Source organism: Oryzias latipes, chromosome 19, assembly GCF_002234675.1.
Source record: "Oryzias latipes chromosome 19, ASM223467v1".
Lineage (NCBI taxonomy): Eukaryota > Metazoa > Chordata > Actinopteri > Beloniformes > Adrianichthyidae > Oryzias > Oryzias latipes.
The window spans coordinates 19,568,039-19,587,527 of record NC_019877.2 but is presented as its reverse complement, the minus strand read 5'-3'; the positions used below and the strand labels follow the sequence as shown (position 1 = coordinate 19,587,527).

Here is a 19,489-nt window from a genome sequence, read left to right as displayed (position 1 = left end):
TCACACCTGCTTTTCATCATTTGTTTAACCAAGTTATTGCGACTTGGTTGTGAATGCTCAAAGTGTAAACTTTGTTCTTGAATTGAGTCCAAATGCTTTCTGCATCCTTTTGAGGAGTTTGGCATCTGTAGATCACCTCTATGTTTGACTCATTAACCTCAATTAAATATTTCTTGTGTTATTGTTGCTTAAAGAACCACAAAAACTTTTTATCTTTCATGTTTAATGCCCCGTCCTCACTTTTTAGGAGGATTTGGCGCTTTTCTCACACTTTGGTAGCCATTTTTTAGGTAGTAAATATCATCAATTTGCAAGACCCCTCCCCACATATGATCTTACTACATTCATCGTACAAAAAAACACACCATCACACTTCTCTTTGTTTAAATGTGTTCTCATCAGAGATCATTTTATTTCATCCAGTGTAGCGTGATAACAATAGTTAAAATGGCAGAGACCTGCAGATATCTTCCATTGCAGTGACCTGCAATGGCAGATATCGCTGGTGACACCTAAGTAACACAGTCTGTGACATACCGTAACTCTTTGACTGTTAACGCAATCAACATAAATCAGCTGATTCTGATGCGGAGATTGCTTTAGGACACTACCTGGAATTACCTTAACAGCGTCAACAGTTGAAGAGTTATGTCATCTGAAAGAATGTAAACACTAGAGCACAAGCTCTGGTGTTAAAGGGTTAAAGTGACGATGGCCCGCCCCCCGTCCCTTGTTCGGCCCTCATCAGAAATGGACAGTCTGCTTTTGAACATTCTGTTTTATGTGGAAAGTTGGAGAACCCCGCTGAACTCTGGTCTGCTAAATAAGAGTCCATGTTCACTTGCAAGTGAACCCTGGTCTAGTTCAGTGGCAGTGTGAGCACACAAACTTTTTAGCAGATCCGAAAGTGGAAGTAAAGCATTGTGGATGATGTAACAGCGGTGCTTTTGAATATGTAAACAAACTGTTTACAATGCAAATCCAAGAGCTGGGAATGACGGTACGTTTGTAAAGTGCCTGGTAATGTGATGCAGTGACGAGGTCACAGGAACTTTTTAATGCAGTCAAAGGACTAATGGGAGAAACCATTTTTTTTTGGTCTCATGTGGTCAGATGGTTAAATGCATGACAGCCTACAAATGATAATTATGCAGTTTTTACCCACAAACAGAAAAAAACTGTCATTTTCTAGGACATAGTTTCTGCTGAGCTGCAATAGTTTATTATAAATTCACCACTGAGTTGTGGGAGGGACTTTAAGGATGGAGCAACCCAGTCCCCACTTCCCCTTACCCATCTATTTACACCCTCTCCCACTAGCTCACAGCACCTCACACCCCCAACCTAACATTACCGGTGCAAAGAAAATGGTGAGCGATATCCAGCTGTAAATTTTTGAACCCTATACCGGCTCAGACAAGGAAAACAAGGACGTAGATGGATCAATTTGTCTACAAGTAGATGTATCAGAATGGAGCGAAGCAGATAGCTTGTGGCCCGCCAAATATATTTTTTACTTCTCAAATGTGCTTTTTCCTGCATATTTTTTTTGTTTGTTTGATCCTGATTCACATCAATTTTAATAAACAAACACTCAGAAATGCAATTTTGAGCTCCATCAAAAATGCTACCAAAGCATGTTAAAAACACCAATAACAACATTTTCATCAGAGTGGGTCTTTTATGTAATGTTTGAACTTTCTTGATCACTCATTTTATCTGTTGTAACGACTCACCACAACCAACTCTTTCAGCAAAAACGAAGCTCGTCTGGCGACAGACTGTGAGTTGGAGCAGGACCCCAGCGATCGCCTTGGTTTGAGCAGCAGTGACACGCTCACCAATGGCAGCCATCGAGCGGACGTGGCAGCGGCAAAGCGTCTGGCCAAACGCCTTTACAACCTGGAGGGCTTCAGAAAGGCTGATGTGTCTCGCCACCTCAGCAAGAAGTGAGCAACTGATTTACTGCTATGCATCTTCGAACCATTACCTGTAAATGAGAACTGGACTGAGTGACTCATCCCCCCTGATGTTCCAAATACTCTCTGGCTCCAAGAAGCCAAAATCTCATAAACGTCCATAGAGAAACAAACAGCTATTACTCAGTCATTCTATTTGTCAGAGGAACCATTCTTCATCTGCTACTTTTTTTTTTTAGCATATTCTTGATTTTATGATATTTTTTCTTTGGTGTCAGTTACTCAAGTTATAAACTGACTAATCAGATCCCTCAGTAAAACAATGGGGTCTCACATCCAACATTCAAAACGTTTGATTGACAAATTTAGTGTGGTCCACGTTCAAGTGGTTTGGACTTTTGACAATCTCACTCCTGAGTGGCCAGAGTGGTTGTCATAGAAATGTTGACTCAGACCGACTCGGACCAATCACTGCTTACTGACAACATATTTTCCATTTTGTGCAAAAATGGCGACTGAAGTGACTCAATTTCATTGGAGCCTAAAGGAGGCCATTTTCTATGGGTAACATCACACTCACTCCAGTTCTCATGTACAGTCAGTGGTTGAAACCATAAAAGTGAGCTTTGCAAGAGGTTGAATACGGAGCGGATTAGAAACTCGAGGTTTATGTAATCCTTTTGTCACAGTGCCTTCAATCCTTGCAACAAAAAAAACTGTAAACATACAGAAACAAAAAAGTGACAAACGTTGGAGAGAAAGGAAATTATTCGTTTGTGCAATGCTCCTGCAGAGACCTTTTGTGAGGACTACCCTGCATTGTTTGCTGCCCCCTGCCCTCCTCTTTCAACTAGCTTAACCCCTAAAAGTATAATTGCTTTAATCATATTTGAACAATTTTAGAAAAAAGAAACATTTTTACAAATCCCACTGATTGGATCTGATATTTTCAGTAAAAGTCAAACTTGGTTTTAAGATTCAAAAAAACATATTTATTCCTCATGTTCACTCTCGGAGGCTTTTTTGAACCCTTCATTTACCGTGCTAAATAAGTAACATAGAAATGCATCAAAGTTTCTCTAAAACCGTGAGAAATAAATCCATCCATCTTTGTAACCCACTATCCCCTTCGGGGTCACGGGGTTGCTGGAGGCTTAACCAGCTGTGTGTAGAGTGTAGAGAGGTAAGACCATTTTTGCTCATTTTTAAAGTTTTGTGTCTTGTTCAATTAGATTAGATGACTGAATAAAACACTAAGTGTGTTTTAGGGGGGGGGAAACAAATGTGGTTTAGCTTCAAGGATCTACCATTAAAATATTAAAACAACAGTTATCTCAAGTTTAAAGTCTTCTGTGCAAAATGTTAAAGCAAACAGCTTTTGAAATATTTGAATATGCAATGAAAAAGCACTTCTGGTTTCATTATATCTGTAATAACTTCCAAATTCAGTTTTCTTCAGTACTTCCCTTCATATTTTGTCCCCAAATGTGCAGATTTAAAGCAGATCCACCTTCTTCTGGTGCTTCCCCGATCAGTCATCTCATCCTTCTGTCAGCCATCCTCTGATGATATTTGAATTTGAAATGAAAAGATTTCTCACCTTCTGCCAGATGTGTCCAGGGAATTCCCTCTATTTTCTTCTTGTCTCTTCCTTTAGCCTCAAGTCTGGATCTTAAATCGACTGTGCCAGCGCAGTTACCCACTGACAGCACAAGGCTGTTCTCTGAGTGGAGGAATCAGCCGTCCTATTCCTGGTGTCACACTCACATGTTACCTGCTTGTCTTTCTGCAGTAACGATTTCAGCCAAACAATTGCAGAGGAGTACCTGAGCTTCTTCAACTTTGCTGGCCTCAATCTTGACCAAGCTCTGCGGTAAGACAGCGCAGCAGAAAACATGCACGCAGTTACTAACCAGCTTCTGCTAACCAGCTTAATGTGTGTCATTAATTTTTAAAACTATGACCATGATTAAAACATAAGGGGTGTATCTTTGTCATAAAAACTTCTTTTCTGTGTGGTTTTTGGCCTTAGTTAAATGGAAACCTGCTCTTTTAGATGTTTTAAACCATGTCTAGTCTTTAGGGAGAATACTTCTCCCAGCATGTAAACACTGCCCCCCAGAGGCCAGCTTTGGTGTTACATGTAGTAAAGTTCCATTTTGTGTGCTGCAGGACTTTTCTCAGGCAGTTTGCCCTAATGGGAGAGACTCAGGAGAGGGAAAGGGTTTTGTCACACTTCTCAAGGCGTTACATGGTCTGCAACCCAGGAGTTATGCCATCAGAGGGTGAGTCTCACCTGAAATGTTTAAGCTTGGTGATTGATTTAAAAGAAAGTCTTTAAAAGCTCAACTTATGCCCACCATGAGCTTCATTTTCAGAAAGCATTAACAGAAGATTACCAGCTTTATTTTCCTTAATAGTCACAAGGAATAAAAGACAATGAAGTAAATAGCATACAAATAAAATATCTGTAGAGTTTTGATTTTCAGATTGTATTTCCGCTTTATATGTATTTCAAATTCAAATTCAGCTCTATTGATAGATCATTTTTCCTGCTACAGAACACATCAAAGTGCTTTACATAATAAATAAATTTAAAAAATAGTAGTGAAAATAGTTACAATCCACATAACAGTCCATAAAATCAAATTAAAATATCAGGAAGTGTACTTAAAAGCCAACATGAAAAGATGAGTTTTAGGCTTTAGGCTAAAACCTTAACACTAGATGAAGCCCTCACATCCTCAGGCAAGGCCCACAGAGCAGGAATGAGGCCTCACCGAGGGTTTTTGTTTTGACTTTTGGGACCACCAGCAGACTTGAGGACCCGAGGGCTCTGGGAGGATTCAAACTACAAGAATTTCTCATAAAAATGATGATCCACTTCCATTAAGACATTTGTGGACTAATATAAGAATCTTAAAATAAATCCTTGTCCTCTATAACAGGCTTGCAGCCAAGTTTTGAACAAGCTGCAGCCGATTAATAGTATCTTTCTTAGCACCGGAAAGAAGTGCATTACAATGATCTATTGAGGGTGTAATAGAAGTGCATATTAATATTTCAGGATTGGCTTTGGAGAGAAAGGGTCTCATTTCTTAGTTGATAAAATTCAGATTTTAGTGACCGCATAGTGAGAGCAAAACAAAAGGAGGAATGGAGTCTGTCACTGCAGTTTGCCAACACGGTTTTCTGGTCCAGCGCATGTGGCCTCATCAGTTTAGTGTTGCCAAGCAACGGGCAAAGCATCATTGTGATGAAATGTAGATTAATCCATATTCATTTATTTTGTCACTTATTGATCTCCCATAATCCTCCTTCCGATTACATGAGTAAAGAACTAATTATATTTATTTGGCAAAAGCGCGGAAACATCGTTAACACAAATGAAGAATTAAATTCAAAATGAAATCAGATGAATCATCTCCTATAGCATCTGTTAATGCAAGTTATTTCACAAATATGTAGGCCTACAAGGGCCACACCAAAACACAAGCAAAAAAGAAGGAAAAACTAAAAGGAAAACAACAAAACATGAATCTAAATTCTGCAAAGGCCCCAACAGAAAAACAAAATACAAACTTGTCAAAACCTTTAAACAAAAATCTGAAGCACAGTAAATTCCAGTGTCAGCTTTGGTTAAAGTGCTTCAGTTTTTTGCATTTGGGCTCAGCCTTCTTTCATTCATACAACACATTTTTCTTTTTGTGTTTTGTAATTTTTTCTTCTGCAGCCTTTCTCAGTCCCCGTAAGTAAAACATTTGTTCTAATTAGACAAAATCTGAAGAGCATTACCAAAGCAGCAGCTCTGGAGAGATATTCCAAGTCAGGAGTGGTCAGATCTGTTAAAGAATGGCCCGCAGAAGAGATAAGGAAGCAGGTTCATTCATGCACATGGAAAGTGAAGGCCTGTGTGAACCTGTTTGTGTGTTTGTTTGCACTACTTACTTAACCCTTGTGCTATCCTAGGCACTTTAACGTTAGGAGTTGGGTCATCTAGACCCACTAGACAGTGCGCTGAACCTTTTTTCTTCAATGATTTGTGATCTTCACTGGTGTCCATGGATTACATGAAATCTTTCCACCTTTATCCACCTTTGTCATGGTAGGGAGAACACGTCAATGTAAGGGTGGGGTCATCTAAGATAGCACAAAGGTTACAGGACACATAACTGCAGGATGGTAAGATGAGAAGAATTGAGCTGGGTCCAGTCGTTCTGCTTTTCTGTTGCAGACCACACACAACCTTCCATGGGAGTGATATTTCCTGATGACTGTGGCCTTTTCTGGCAGAATAATTCTTCCAGCCAAAAAGCAAAACCCCTTCAGGAAATATTTGAAAAGTTTTAGCTTTTGCCGTCTAAGGTGAATTCTAAGCTGTTGCTTGGATCTCAGGGCAGTCGGACATCCGTAGGTTGCGCTGGACAAACATGCTGTTCCACAGAGAGCAGCCAACTCGGCAGAATACTGGACTAAAAGGCTCTGCTGCCAACATGCTGGTTCCAGATCCAACAGCACACCTTTAGAGGAGTCCACGCTATGATGGATCAGGGCCATGAATTAACGTTGTGGCTCTGTAAAGGTGGTTTTATCACACAGAGAAAGAATTCAACTTTCTTGAAATTGGGACAGCAAATTTGGCAGCAGAACAAAGAAACCGTAGTAGAATTAAATGTGTAAAAGTTTGACGGCAGGGCAAAAGTAAAAAAGACGATCAAAAAAATCAAAATAAAGCAAAAAACTTATTTTTAAAACTCAAAAAAATTAACAGAAAACATCTCTGAATCTTTATCCAAAATAAAATCTTTTTAAATTGTGCGTAATATCTATCCATATCCATAATGTGCAGAGATTCCTCCTTTAGAGCTATTTAAAATTAAAGAAGAAAAAATTAAAAGTCTTAAGAACTAAGAATGTATAACTTTTCTTTTTTTATAATAAGGTATACGCAAGATTTAAGTTTTTATCCTTGTTGTTGATATTTAACGTTATGCCAATGTAAGATGTCAAGATATGGAACTGGTTTTCTAGAGCAATTTAAGGCAAATGTTTTCTTCTGCAGATGCAGTTCATACGCTTACTTGTGCTCTGATGCTGCTAAACACTGATCTGCATGGTCAGGTGAGTAAACAAACTGTGCTTCTGCATTTGACCGATGAAAATAATGATAAAGTTGCTGCACAAGAACATGCAAAAGCTCCCTCGTGCACATCATAACTACAGGAAAAGTAAGTTGTTGGAACTGCACTTTTCCGAAAGGCATAAATGGTTCCAGCAGGAGCTTTTTGCAAGTTTCAAACTGATCTGGATCTGCACGTCTTTCTGCTGAGCTTCTTTCACCAGCATGACTCTGCTCCGTCTGTATTCTTAACGTTCTGTTTCAAATCTGCGCCATTAGCTGCTCTGCGCTGTGATAAGAGCAGCTCAGAGGAGGGATGATTAATTGAAGCGATGGTGCAGAGGATCAACTCAAACAGGGAAGACCGCTTCAGCAAAGAACCTTAACATATCATAAAGTTTGACCTCTGACTGTTACTGTCATTCTCATTCCGATGGGGAGAAGCTGCCTTCCAAATGTATACCAAAGATCCACTGACATTCAAACTACAGTTCAATGTTGTTTTAACTCAAATTATAGTTTAAAGACAGAAATGTTTCAGTAAAGCCTGACTAATCTGCATTTAAGTAAATTAATTTGAAGAAACTAGGCTAATAAAATTGGTCTTCGTTGCAAACATAAAGAGTTTATTTCTTATAGTCTTTAAAAATGTATTTATTTTGGGATTTAAACCATTTTTAAACTACTTTTCATGATTTCTTGTTGGTTCAAAATCAACAAGAGTTCAGTTTATTTATAATAGTTTTTGAGTTCCCGTTTCACAAGAGATATGATCAATGTTAAATACAAAATTATGAATATGGATAGAATCTTTTTGGGCTGTCACATCTTGAGACTTCAGATTTTAAACAAAAGAAATTATAAAAACAAAATACATTTTCGTTGTAAAGTGCTGGGGCAAAATTCCTGGGAAATCTGTAATTAAACTTCTTTTGGGGTTCTCTTGATAAAAAGAAGAAAAAACAAACAAAGGAGAAATTTTCTAAATTACCAGAATGCTACAACTTTTTTTGTGTCACTTAATCTGCTTTAATAAATATTCCTCAAAACAATAATTCAATAAAAACCAATTATGAGCAGTACCAAACTAGTTTTAGATATCTGGTTGAGGTCGAAGAACGTGTTTGTTGGTATTCTACAATTCAGACTTGATGTATTTTAAAAAGTAATTATATTTGGGGGGGAAAGTAAAAAATAAATTTTATGGCACTTGAAAACCTCATGAATATTAGTAATTGATGTTTTTGGGGAAAATTAAAATCTTCTTTAATTGTAATAAAAAAAGGAATTTATTTTTTAAATGTGGTTTTTTTTTGTTGTTGTTTTTTTTTTCTTGCGTATAAACACACATGGGGGAACAAACACTTATCGGTCTACTGTTCACATTATTTTACAAATTATAGGTCACTGATACATTTTTCCAGAAAATAAACCTGATAAACTCAAAAACACGTAAACCAATTTTTTCTTAATTTTAGACATTTTGCAACAGCCCCAAAGCAGGTTTATTTTCCAGCCCCACTTAAGTGAAAATACTCTTTTTGGTGCTTTAACACGTTCTTGTTGTCATGGTTTGAGTTTGTTTTGTCTTGGTTTTTGCTTTAGTTCTTGTTCTGTCTTGTTTGGTTCTGTTTCCTGTTTTATTTTGAAAGGGTTCCTGTCATGTCATGTCTTGAGTTTTACTTCCTTGGTCCCCATCTGTCCTGATCGTGTTCACCTGTGTCTTGTCTGCCCTGTCGGTATATAAGTCTTGTCTCTGCCTTCCTCTTGTGCTGGTCCATTAGCTTCTTGTCACAGTGTTAACGTATCTTGTCATAGCGTCTTTGTTTCCATGTTTCTCGCCACGCCCCAGTAAGCTTTGTTTTGTTTTTGATTCCTGCTCTGCAGCGCCTTTTGTTTGTTTGTTTACTAAACCCTCTAGTCCTGAAACCGTTTTGCCTCCCGCCTCTTCGTCTGGGTCCTACCGGCTCTCGAGCCCCCCTCACCGTGACACTTGTGGCATTTTTCTGATGAGGGATTAAGTCAAAACTATTTTTCTGAGTTTTTCTTTATTGAAATCATTTTGAATCAGGAGCAGAAGAAAAACTTATTTACCACATAGAAAAAATACACTGGGCAGGCCACAAGCTCCCATCTCTGGTCCATTCTGATGCATCCACTTATAGAAAAAATAGATCCAGGAATGTCTTCGTTTTCCTCTTCTGAGCTGGTATCTAGCTCAAAACTGTACCTTGGATAGCTCCGATATTACTCGCTATTTTTGATGCACCACTAATGTTAGGTTGTAGTTGTGAGGGGCTGTAAGCTAGTGTGAGAGAGGGTAAACAAAGAGCTCTCAGCAACAGGGAGGGGAAGGGGATAGGGCTTCTCCACGCCAACTGTCCCGCCCACAACTCGGAGAATAATTCTAATGAAAACCAAATTTTTTTTGGAACGATCAAAAGATGATCGAAGTGGGACTTTAAATATGATATAAGGATGAATATGTCAAATAAGCACCATGAGTGTTTTCATTTTCTGTGAAACAACGTTAAATATCTATTTTTTTTTAGAACGTTGGCAAAAGGATGTCAAGCTCACAGTTCATCGCGAACCTGGAAGGATTGAACAACGGCCAAGACTTTCCCAAAGACCTGCTCAAAGTAAGTCCTCTCCAGGTCTAAAATAGCTCAAACACATGTGCTGGTGTGGACCATGTGAGCGAGCGGTTTGTTTGTGTCAGCATTGCATTTGGGCCTCAGATCTGTGCGACTGACCGTTTGGCCTGCTTTAGCTGCCAGCTGGCCTCTTTTCACTGGCAGCCTCCAATCCGAGCAAAGCTTGAGCCCGCTACTTCCTGGTGTGCTCTTGATACAAGAATTGGATTGTGTTTGGATTGAGAGGACATGAAGAGGCCCACAAAAACAGCCTTAGGATATCTGTGCATGAAGCGTTTTTATAAGACTCGAGCCCAGCTGAGGACAGTGGCTTGAGAACAGTTCAGTTCCTGGGGCTCGATGTGGTGAAATAACCCAATCAGCATGTTGCTAGTCCATTGATGCTTTTGTTAATGATCCTGTAGATATAGTTTGGCCCATCAACATGCCACAGGCCCCCAGAGTGCCCGTCAACAAGTAGTAATGGGTTATTTATAATGCATGAGAGAAAGAAAGAGGCCGTGTGCTTCTGCTGCTGTGACGATGCTGAAATGAAATGCTGTGATGGTTATTAAGGGCAGATTGTGGCCGCCTTTTGGCCTTGAGCGGAGAGAGACGTGGGCAGAAGGGCCCGTGCATTACCTGTTTTATTTATGCCTGTATAAATCCAGGCAGTCTTTTTATCATGCCCTTTGCTTTCCACAGGCTCCTTTATTAGTTTCTCTCTTTCATCAAAGACATCTTCTTTTTCAACCACAAGAAAAACACTTTTTTCTCTTGTCCCCCAACTCAGTAAATGTAGCTGTTTAGCTTGAATCTTTGTCTCTGGGCTGCCACCTTTTCTCTGCTCTTTTTCACCTCTTCCCTGCTCCTCTTACCTCCTTTTGTGTGCGTTTTTCCATTCCTTTCTTGTCAATCCCAGTCCTGTCTTGGGTAGAATTGCGGCTTTACTGGCAGAATCTGAATTCTTCCCCTAGCCCTCTGCCTTCTCCTTACCCCTACATTTAGCTCTCCAAGCAGAGAGTTTTGGAAAAATAGTGTCTTCAAAATCGGACATCACTACCACTCAATGGCGTCATCAATTGCCAGTGAGCTACATTAGCGCATAGCTGCCAGCGCTCGGAAAATACATAACATCGGTTTTATACCTTTAAAAAGCTATGCTAAAACAAAAAGCCAAACTTCTGTGCTTCAGAGCCCACCCTCGTGAAGAAAACTTGTTTCTCTTCCATGGCACAGAGCGAAGCGGATCAGTGCAGGGATACTCAGCCCTAAGTCCCTTACGACTTTCCTTTAAAAAACAAGTTCTGACACAACTAAAGCTACAAATGCCCCTACAATTGGAGCATTTGGGAGGAGCCAGAGGGATGGGGAAGAATTCAGATTCAGTCTGAGTTTTTTAATGAAACTGCAGACCTACTCGCTGGAAATGTCCAACACTCCACAGTTTGTTATCTCTGAGAGTATTGTGGGTTGGAAAACAAAAGCATGGACAGAAGGATGTGAAAAGAGGAAATCAGTCTGAGTTTTTCTTGATTATAATATGGAGCTTTCTGCATTGGAGCTAGATTTTCCAAAGTACTGTTGGCTGTGCGAACCAAGCTTCTACTCCATACAGAGATGAGACTGCCCTCAGTGAGGCTCCCCACACCCCATACTCTCAGAGCACCCTCCACACGACACCACAGGGTGTCGAACGCCTTCTCCAAATCTAATTGTAATTTTTTTTTCTGTTTGCTCCGGGTTTACTAGAGGTGTAAATTGTACACAGTATGATGAAAGACTAAACAAACTCACTTGTGCCAAACCAAATTATTTAAAGGAAATCATCTATATTTATCTTGGCTCTGTTTAACTTGTAAACAGACTCTGTTTGTTCTTTCCTGTCCTCGTTTGGTCCCTTATCGTTTCATAATTTCCTACTGCCAAATGACTTCCACTGCTACCATTGCCTTCATCCACATGTTCCTCATTAACTCCCTCTGCTCATTTTCTTAGCTCTCCATTTCCTGTTTGGTTTGTGGCGCTGGACTTGGTACATGCTAATGAGTACATTAGGAAAAAAAAAAACAGAAACCAGAAGCTCTGACTCATTGTTAACGCACATGTACAAAAAGGCTCACTATCCCACACTTACAGAACTTACAGAGTTCTTTTTTTTCCCTCTCCAGCCTCATCAGAATGTTTGTTTTTCATATAATATCTCCCTTCAGGAAAGATAATTGCATATTTAGCATAGGCTAACTTAGATGCACCGAAAACGGTATAAAATACAAAGTGAGATTATGCATGTCTGCAGCAGTGCTGTTTTTAGCCGTGGATGTTGCCTGCTTGGCCAGCTGGTTTGCTTTCAGAGAACCATCTGGGAAGTTGTTTGGAAAAACTGATAAAATAAGGCAGTAGAAGTGGGTAGGCTTATTGGCAGATGACTGAATGAATGTTCTTATATTTTAGCATGTTGTGAGCTACTTTCAAACGGCCGTATTACAACCAAAAGAGCAGCGCTGGTTAATTAAAAATCAGAACCTTCTTTACCAGAAAGAAAAAAAGCCCTTAACGTGGTTCTGCTTCTATAAATAAGAAATTGATCCATTTCAAATGAAAACGTTGTGGACAAGCTGTATGTGCTGAGATATTATTTCAACAAAGAAGCAATAGCAACTATATTTTAATCCATTTCCAATTTCATTTTCTATAAAACACAAAGAAATGTCTTACTTTGGACCTTTGAGTTTTTTCTTGAGGGATTAGGTCAATTTTACCTTATATTGTTGAAGTAAATTGAATTATTCGCACAAAATTCATGGAGGAAATAATCAACAGACACACTGGGCATTAGGCGCTAAACGTGGGTTCTTGAATAGGTATTCAGCCCATGGTGTTCACACTGGACAAGAAGGGAAGGGCTTCTTTTTCTACTGCTTAATAGCGCATGTTCGCCACCAATAGTAGGAAGAGGCTTTGTGCAAAATGTCAAAGCAGTCACCCAGCTGGTAATCAAAAATCCATGTCTCTAAACCTGTTCAAATATGAGCTCTTATAAAAACAAACAACTGGTTGAAATAGTTCACCCCACCCCTACAGCGGTCATGAACAGGTATCAATAACGTGGGAGTGAATGGAGAAATGCTTCAGTCTGCAACTTTCCCACGGTGGTCTTTAGAGGAACTGCAATGTTTGGCACTTCCTGGTTTGTGTCACATTTGGAAACAGTGGGTGGGTCATAACTTATATTTATGATTTACCTACACATGCATGTCTCTTTTTTGGTTTTTACTGTATTTTCTTTTAAATTATAAAATCAATCTTTTATAAACTTAATGCTTTTTTCATTCCTTTTTTTTTCTTTCAGCAGCTTTCAGATGCTTTTACCAATCTCAGTGACATGCCGGATAAAGTTTAAAACAATTTATTACAGTTCAGCAGCTGTTTGTTTTCACAAAGATTGAGCATTTACTTTGTTAAGATCATATGATCACGCTAAAACGTGAGACCCTGTTCTGTGCCTCATTAGTAAAAACAAATACAAAAAAGTCTCCCAAACATGTCCTATAGTTCAGATAAAAAATATTTAACAAAAATGCTGTGTCCTTAAAGTTGCAGATTTCGTTCGGATAACATTTGTCTCAAATAGTGGTCACATTAAATACTATTAAAATTCAATACCTCTAAAAGCTGCTGGTAAAAAAATTTGGATTTTAATATCTATTTTAATATCAGTCACAACTCACGCGAGACCAGCTACCCTTTGAGACCCACTCTGATGATTTTGGTGTTTTTTATCATGATCTTGTGGCATTTTTCTGATGTAAATTTAAAGAAACACGAGCACAAAACAGAATTTCTGAGTGTTTCTGTATTCAAATTCTTGTGCATCAAAAAAATGCAAAAAAATGCAGACCACAAGCTCCCTGCTCCAAGCTCTCAGCAACAGAGAGAAGAGTTGCAGGGTTGATCTGATGATTTGAGTGGGACTTTAAAAGGAACTATTTTTTAAAACTGCTTGCATCATGTGCATCTGTAACTTAAATCAATAAACCTGTTGATTGTTGTTACCCTTTCAACTTGTTTCCATGGCTCATCTAAAATGAAAACCTCTGAGCAGTATTTTTTTTAAAGCCAGTGCAGCATTTCTTCAGGTTTAGCATGTAGTTTGATCAGCACATACAATACAATTTATTTTGATTTAGCACATACAAACAAATAGTACTTCAGCTGCAGCTGTAATGAAGATACTCTAAAGTTGTTGGGAACCAACACATTAGTTCATTGACCACACACGCTTTAAGGGCCTATACCATGCTGGTCTTAATCCTTTTATAGTAAACCTTATCCATACATTTGATATTACCTTTAAGACACAAAAAGAAATTATGTTAATGAAAAATGAGTAATTTTCCTGAGCTTTTTTCTAACCAGAGAATGAGACGACTGGATCTCTGAAGCACTGGCTTGGCTCCTTGTGGGTGCTGCCCATTTCATGACGTCAACCTAGCGGCGTGTCTGCGTTTCAACAACAAAACAAAACTCCTCCAAACTTTTGCAAAGATCTAGTTTAAATCTGCGTGTTCCTTTGCTTAAGTTTAGTCAAAATCGTTTAGTGTGAATTATTGTTTTAACAGAAAACAGCTTATCAGACAGGATTTTGTGCACATTTAGCAGGTGAAAAGACTCATTCTAGGGCAACACCCTCATGGATTTGATAGGAGACTTTTCTGAAGATGCTGCCATTTGCTTAAGCAAAACCCTATAGCTAAAACAAATAAGTAACTTCTGCTTAGGAAAAAATAGGAGTGACCCATTTCAGGTAGAGATCACATTTCAGCTATCAACTGTCTTCAATTATTTTTCCTCTTCCTGTTTAGTAACTTCATCTCCGTCAGTGTTCTCCACTCTGGTTCATTTGTCCTCTTTCGTTTCTTCCTCTGAACTCGCAGTCTGTCTCCTTTTCTGAGCAGCTCAGAGTCTTTTGATCAAACGCTGCGATATGTTCCTCATTACCACCACAAACGGAAAGTCAGATAGAGCAATCTTCCTCATGGAGTGTCCTAAGCTTGGCTCTCAAAACTCTTTGTTAACTACTTTACAGCTCGGATTCATTATAGGGCGGGACAGATAAAGCGGAAGGTGGGAAATTGAGGTGAGGGTCTTTGGTTCAAAGCAGAAGTTTACTGCGTTTCTAAAAAGGAGTATATTGATGAAATGTGATGCCCTGGTTGACGCCATCTCGACAAAATATGACACCAGTATTTTAACTTGTTGCACCACAGTGAGGTAAATGTCTAGCTGAGGGTTTGAAAGTCACCTTCAGTCAAAAGGCCACATACACGTGTTTTATAACAGAATTGTATACACCATATTTTCCAGAGCATAAATCTCATCCAAGTTTAAGTCACAGCAACCAAAAAAAGCATAATAAAAAAGAAAAAAACATATAGGTTGATCAGGAGTATATGTCTGTTGGGAGAAAAGTGCAACGCTTCTGAACATATCCGCCAATCCTGGCGGTTACACTGAACACGATTCACACATCAAATTTGTTACCGCTGCCTCTTTTGGACTCATCGATTTTGCATCCGTTGGACTTTTTTTTGTTGCACATCAAATTTGATCTTCAGCAGTGGTCATCCACAAAATGTGTTGACAAACTACACTGACCAAAAATATAAACGCAACACTTTTGTTATTGCTCCCATTTTTTATGGTATGAACTCAAAGATGTGAAACATTTTCCACATACACAAAATAACCAGTTCTCTGAAATATTGGTCACAAATCTGTCTAAATCTGTGATAGTGAGCACTTCTCCTTTGCCAAGACAATCCATCCCACCTCGCAGGTGTGCCATATCAAGATGCTGATTAGACAGCCTGATTATTGCACAGGTGTGCCTTAGACTGGCCACAAGAAAAGGACACTCCGAAATCTTCACCTGTATCACACACCACAATGCCACAGATGTCGCAAGTTTTGAGGGAGCGTGCAATTGGCATGCTGATAGCAGGAATGTCCACCAGAGCTATTGCTAGGGAATTGAATGTCCATTTCTCCACCATAAGCCGTCTCCAAAGGCGTTTCCGAGAATTTGGCAGCACATCCAACCGGCCTCACAAAAAAGGGGAGCAATAACAAAAGTGTTGCGTTAATAGTTTTGGTCAGTGTAGAAGCTCCTGTGGGGTGTGGGAGAAGCTACTGTCACGCTTTTAGCCTCTTCACTACATGGAAGCATTGACTGTATATCTCATTAACATTGCATGGAAGACATGAATGATGATGAGAGATCAAGTTTATTTATTTTGTAGAGCTTTACAAAATCATCAATAATCATACCCCCAACGCATGGTTCATGAGATCATTCAGGTTGTTTTTTTAACTGTGATTTTTACCGTCTACTGCAGGAATCCGCATCTGAATAACATCACTTTCAGGTGTACTTCCATCTCTCTCTGACCCAGTTTGATGACTTGCTGTCTCGCATTGGTCTAAGGAGAGAAAAAAAACAATAATGATAATAATGTCTTGATGCAAGAGGCCTTCAGCTCTCATCTGTTTGCCCAGCTGTTGGACATGACAAGTTTAAAAAAATAATAAAATAAATAAATAAAGTCAAATTTGGTAAAGTCAAAGTAGATGATAATAAAAAAATAAAATAAAATAAAACATTTTGGTAAAATATACTAAAGGGAAAATGCACTAATTACAAAATGAGTGAACATGCTCTAGTCCTTAACATAATTCATTGTTTTTTGCCACATTTAGCCATACACTTTTGGGGCAGTTCCATGTGTTTTTGTGGCGCTTGTCTTTTAAAAATATTGACGTTTGTTTTCTAACTTGCACAATCGTAATCATTGAGTACGTTGAGCTCTCAGCATAAGGAAAAAGCAGGGGAACAGAAAACGAATGACATACCAAGAGAAATACAAGCACAAAGTCCAAGGTTAGCACGGTTTAAAATAAGAAGCAACACAATCCAATCCAGCTGGAACCACAAACATAACGATTTATAAGCGAGAAAAAAACTATTCACACCATTCACCGCACTCTTTGAAAGTGCATCTTTTGTCTGTTTTTTGTCAGTCTAGTGGTGTGAAGTAGTATTTCTGGCAGAAGATGGCAGATCACTTAGATGAATCCAAATCAAGAAGCTGAAAAGAAGCTGCAAAAACTAACCGTGTTTAATTTTTTCATTTTTATCATTTTAAATGCTGCAAATTTACTAATTTGAAGTTTTTTCTAATCTCTTTTTAGCTTGAAGTGTTTCAGTCAGCGTTTGATATGTGTGTTTTGTTGTGGGTCTCAGCAGACCAGCATTACTTTAAGTATCTCTTTGTAAGCCCTATTTTCATGTAGCATGTCAGACAGCTGACAGCAGGGTAAAGTTAAGTGTGTAAACTTGAGCATTTGCACAGAAAACAGTGGCAATCTGTCTTCATGCGGTGATAGGATGGATGGACGTGCAGATGCAGCACAGCACATGTCCACTGCTGTACTCCAGCTTGTTTGTCTTCATCAGCAAGTTCCTGTTATAGCCTTGAGTATGAGCCCATAAACTGTCCTAATGGGCTCTGGGGGACACTTCATCCTTCTGTCACCAACAATGTGCTATTAGTAAACAGACCTGCAGCAGAACTGCAGAGGGATGTGACAATCTGAGCTCACTGAGTAAGCTGAAACAAAACATTTATTGGTTGCTTGATTTTACTGTTTGAAAAAAAAAAAATTATGAGAGATTATTTTTTCCAACTGATCAAATAGAACAAAGGAAAATCTTTTGAAAAAAGTTTGAGAGTATAGCATTTGAAGAGGTGTGCACAGGAAAATGAAATAATTCTGGTAAAAAACCCACTAAAGACCCATTCCGATAAAAACATTTTTTTTGGCTTGTTCTTGTGGCATTTTTCTCACATAAAAAATTACGGTAAAACCTAAAATTTCTGAATATTGTTGTGAATCACAGGAGACAAAAGACATCTGCTAAAAATAAGCAAACCACAAGCTCCCTGCTCCACTCTATTTTAATGCATCCACTTGTAGATAAATAGATCCAGGAACGTCTTTGTTTACCTCGTCTGAGCTGGAATCTGGCTCAAAACTGTACGACTCGTTAGCTCCAATATTGCTCGCCATTTTTTTTGGATCAGTAATGTTAGGTTGGGGGTTTTAGGGGCTGTAAGCTAGTAGGAGAGAATGTAAACAGATTGATGTTAAGGGTGTACCCCACCTTTGCCCTACAGTGGCTGGGATAAAGTTGAAAATAAAATTAAAGTCCCATAAGTTGTAGGAGCGGTGAGCTGCAGACATTTGGTGGTTTAACCTCCATATCCAACCTCTTAATGCTGAGTGTCAAGCAGGGAGGCATGTCCCATGTCTCATTGGTATGTATTTGGTGTCAGGTTTTAATAAGCTGGAACCAAAAGTAAACAGGGATTTGGTTGGAAATTTTGCAGTTTATTTGATTTAGAATTGAAGGACTGGGTAGCAATGCTGGTGGCTCGTGGATGGCAGATCTGGTGAAACGGCTACTGGCAGTTGGGTTGTTGGTTCAGAGTGGTTCTTCCTGGGGGAGGTTGATGGCGTTGGGAAGAAGAATCCAGGTGGTTCTTCTTGACATAAAAAGAATATGTCAGATGGGGAATGTAAAACTTGAATCCGAGGCTTGCTTGATTGATAGTTTAGCTCAGTTTGGTGAGACTTGACTTGGCTTAGCTTGACTTCAACCAGACTACAGCAGAAGTCGATGTACTCTAGCATAGAGGAGCAGATGAACCGACGATGGATGGAGGGCATGGATGTACAGATAAAGGTTTGTCTGATTAGATGCTGTACAAGTGCGCAGGACATAATCCTCAGACAAGTGTGCAGCAGTGGCCCCAATACCTGACTCATGACGTTCCAGTCTAAGGGCGCACATTCTACCTACCACAAGACCACTGAGCTGGATAGGCTCCAGCAATGCTTTGACCCCAGAAGGGATTAACTCGGTTTGGAAAATGGATGCATGGATGTGACCTGAAATGTGTAACAGTGAATGTGTTAAACAGTGTAGATAATTACAACAAAAGTGATGATTATTTGTGTTCCCAGAGACACTGGAGGCTGTTAAGCCTTCATAATCATGTCATTGTTCCTTTACCGCTCCCGTCAGCATGCTGAATAAAGCTGCTCGGCAGCTTCTGTTCTGTAGCTCCCCGCAGAACCTAAAGCTCTGTCTCAGGTTCTGAGTTTGTGCTTTAGAGGGAACTTTTTGCATTTATTGGGCAGCTCAGAGATGCACAGCCTTACACTCTCCCTCACTCTTCCCTCTCAGGCTTGAAGTGGGAGCTAATGATACTCTGAAGTAGGTTACCAGCCCGCTACAGAGCAAGAGAACAAACTCTGCTGATGTGACCATGCTGTGCAGCTCCATCCAACACTGATCTGCAGCTTCCAATGCTAATTAAGAGCTTCGATGTTATCAACTGCATAGCTACATTGATGATAAGAGAAAGACGGAGGATTTCTCTTGTATTTTGTCAAAACAATGGGAAAAAAGAATTACGTTTGCCTGACCTTCTGCTGAATTTGTCTAAAATCTGCACTGGAAATAATATACAAAGCAAGAAAGACATCAATCTAAGCTCAACTCATCCCCATTATTTCATTCCAGTTCAGTCAAGATTCCCAAGCAGTGGTGAATAAGGCATTGTATATGGAGGACATAATAAGAGAAGGCCTTCAAGAAAAGGGAATGAAAATATTATTCCCCTCCCATTTTGAGTTTTATTTGATCATATAATGTTATTATAATTCAGCAGTTCATATTTCGGACGTTT

At 39.2% G+C, this 19,489-nt stretch overlaps 1 protein-coding gene across 3 annotated transcripts in view; it reads left to right on the top strand.

Moving 5' to 3' along the window:
• LOC101166258 (PH and SEC7 domain-containing protein 1) overlaps positions 1-19,489 on the top strand; it is a 135,091-nt gene that overhangs the window by 78,082 nt on the left and 37,520 nt on the right. For all 3 annotated transcript variants that reach the window (XM_011488421.3, XM_020711956.2, XM_020711957.2), the window contains exons 6-10: positions 1,755-1,949; positions 3,712-3,792; positions 4,092-4,204; positions 6,982-7,040; positions 9,591-9,680. In XM_011488421.3, the coding sequence (XP_011486723.2) occupies positions 1,755-1,949; positions 3,712-3,792; positions 4,092-4,204; positions 6,982-7,040; positions 9,591-9,680 (538 nt within the window). The remainder of the gene's footprint in view (positions 1-1,754; positions 1,950-3,711; positions 3,793-4,091; positions 4,205-6,981; positions 7,041-9,590; positions 9,681-19,489) is intronic.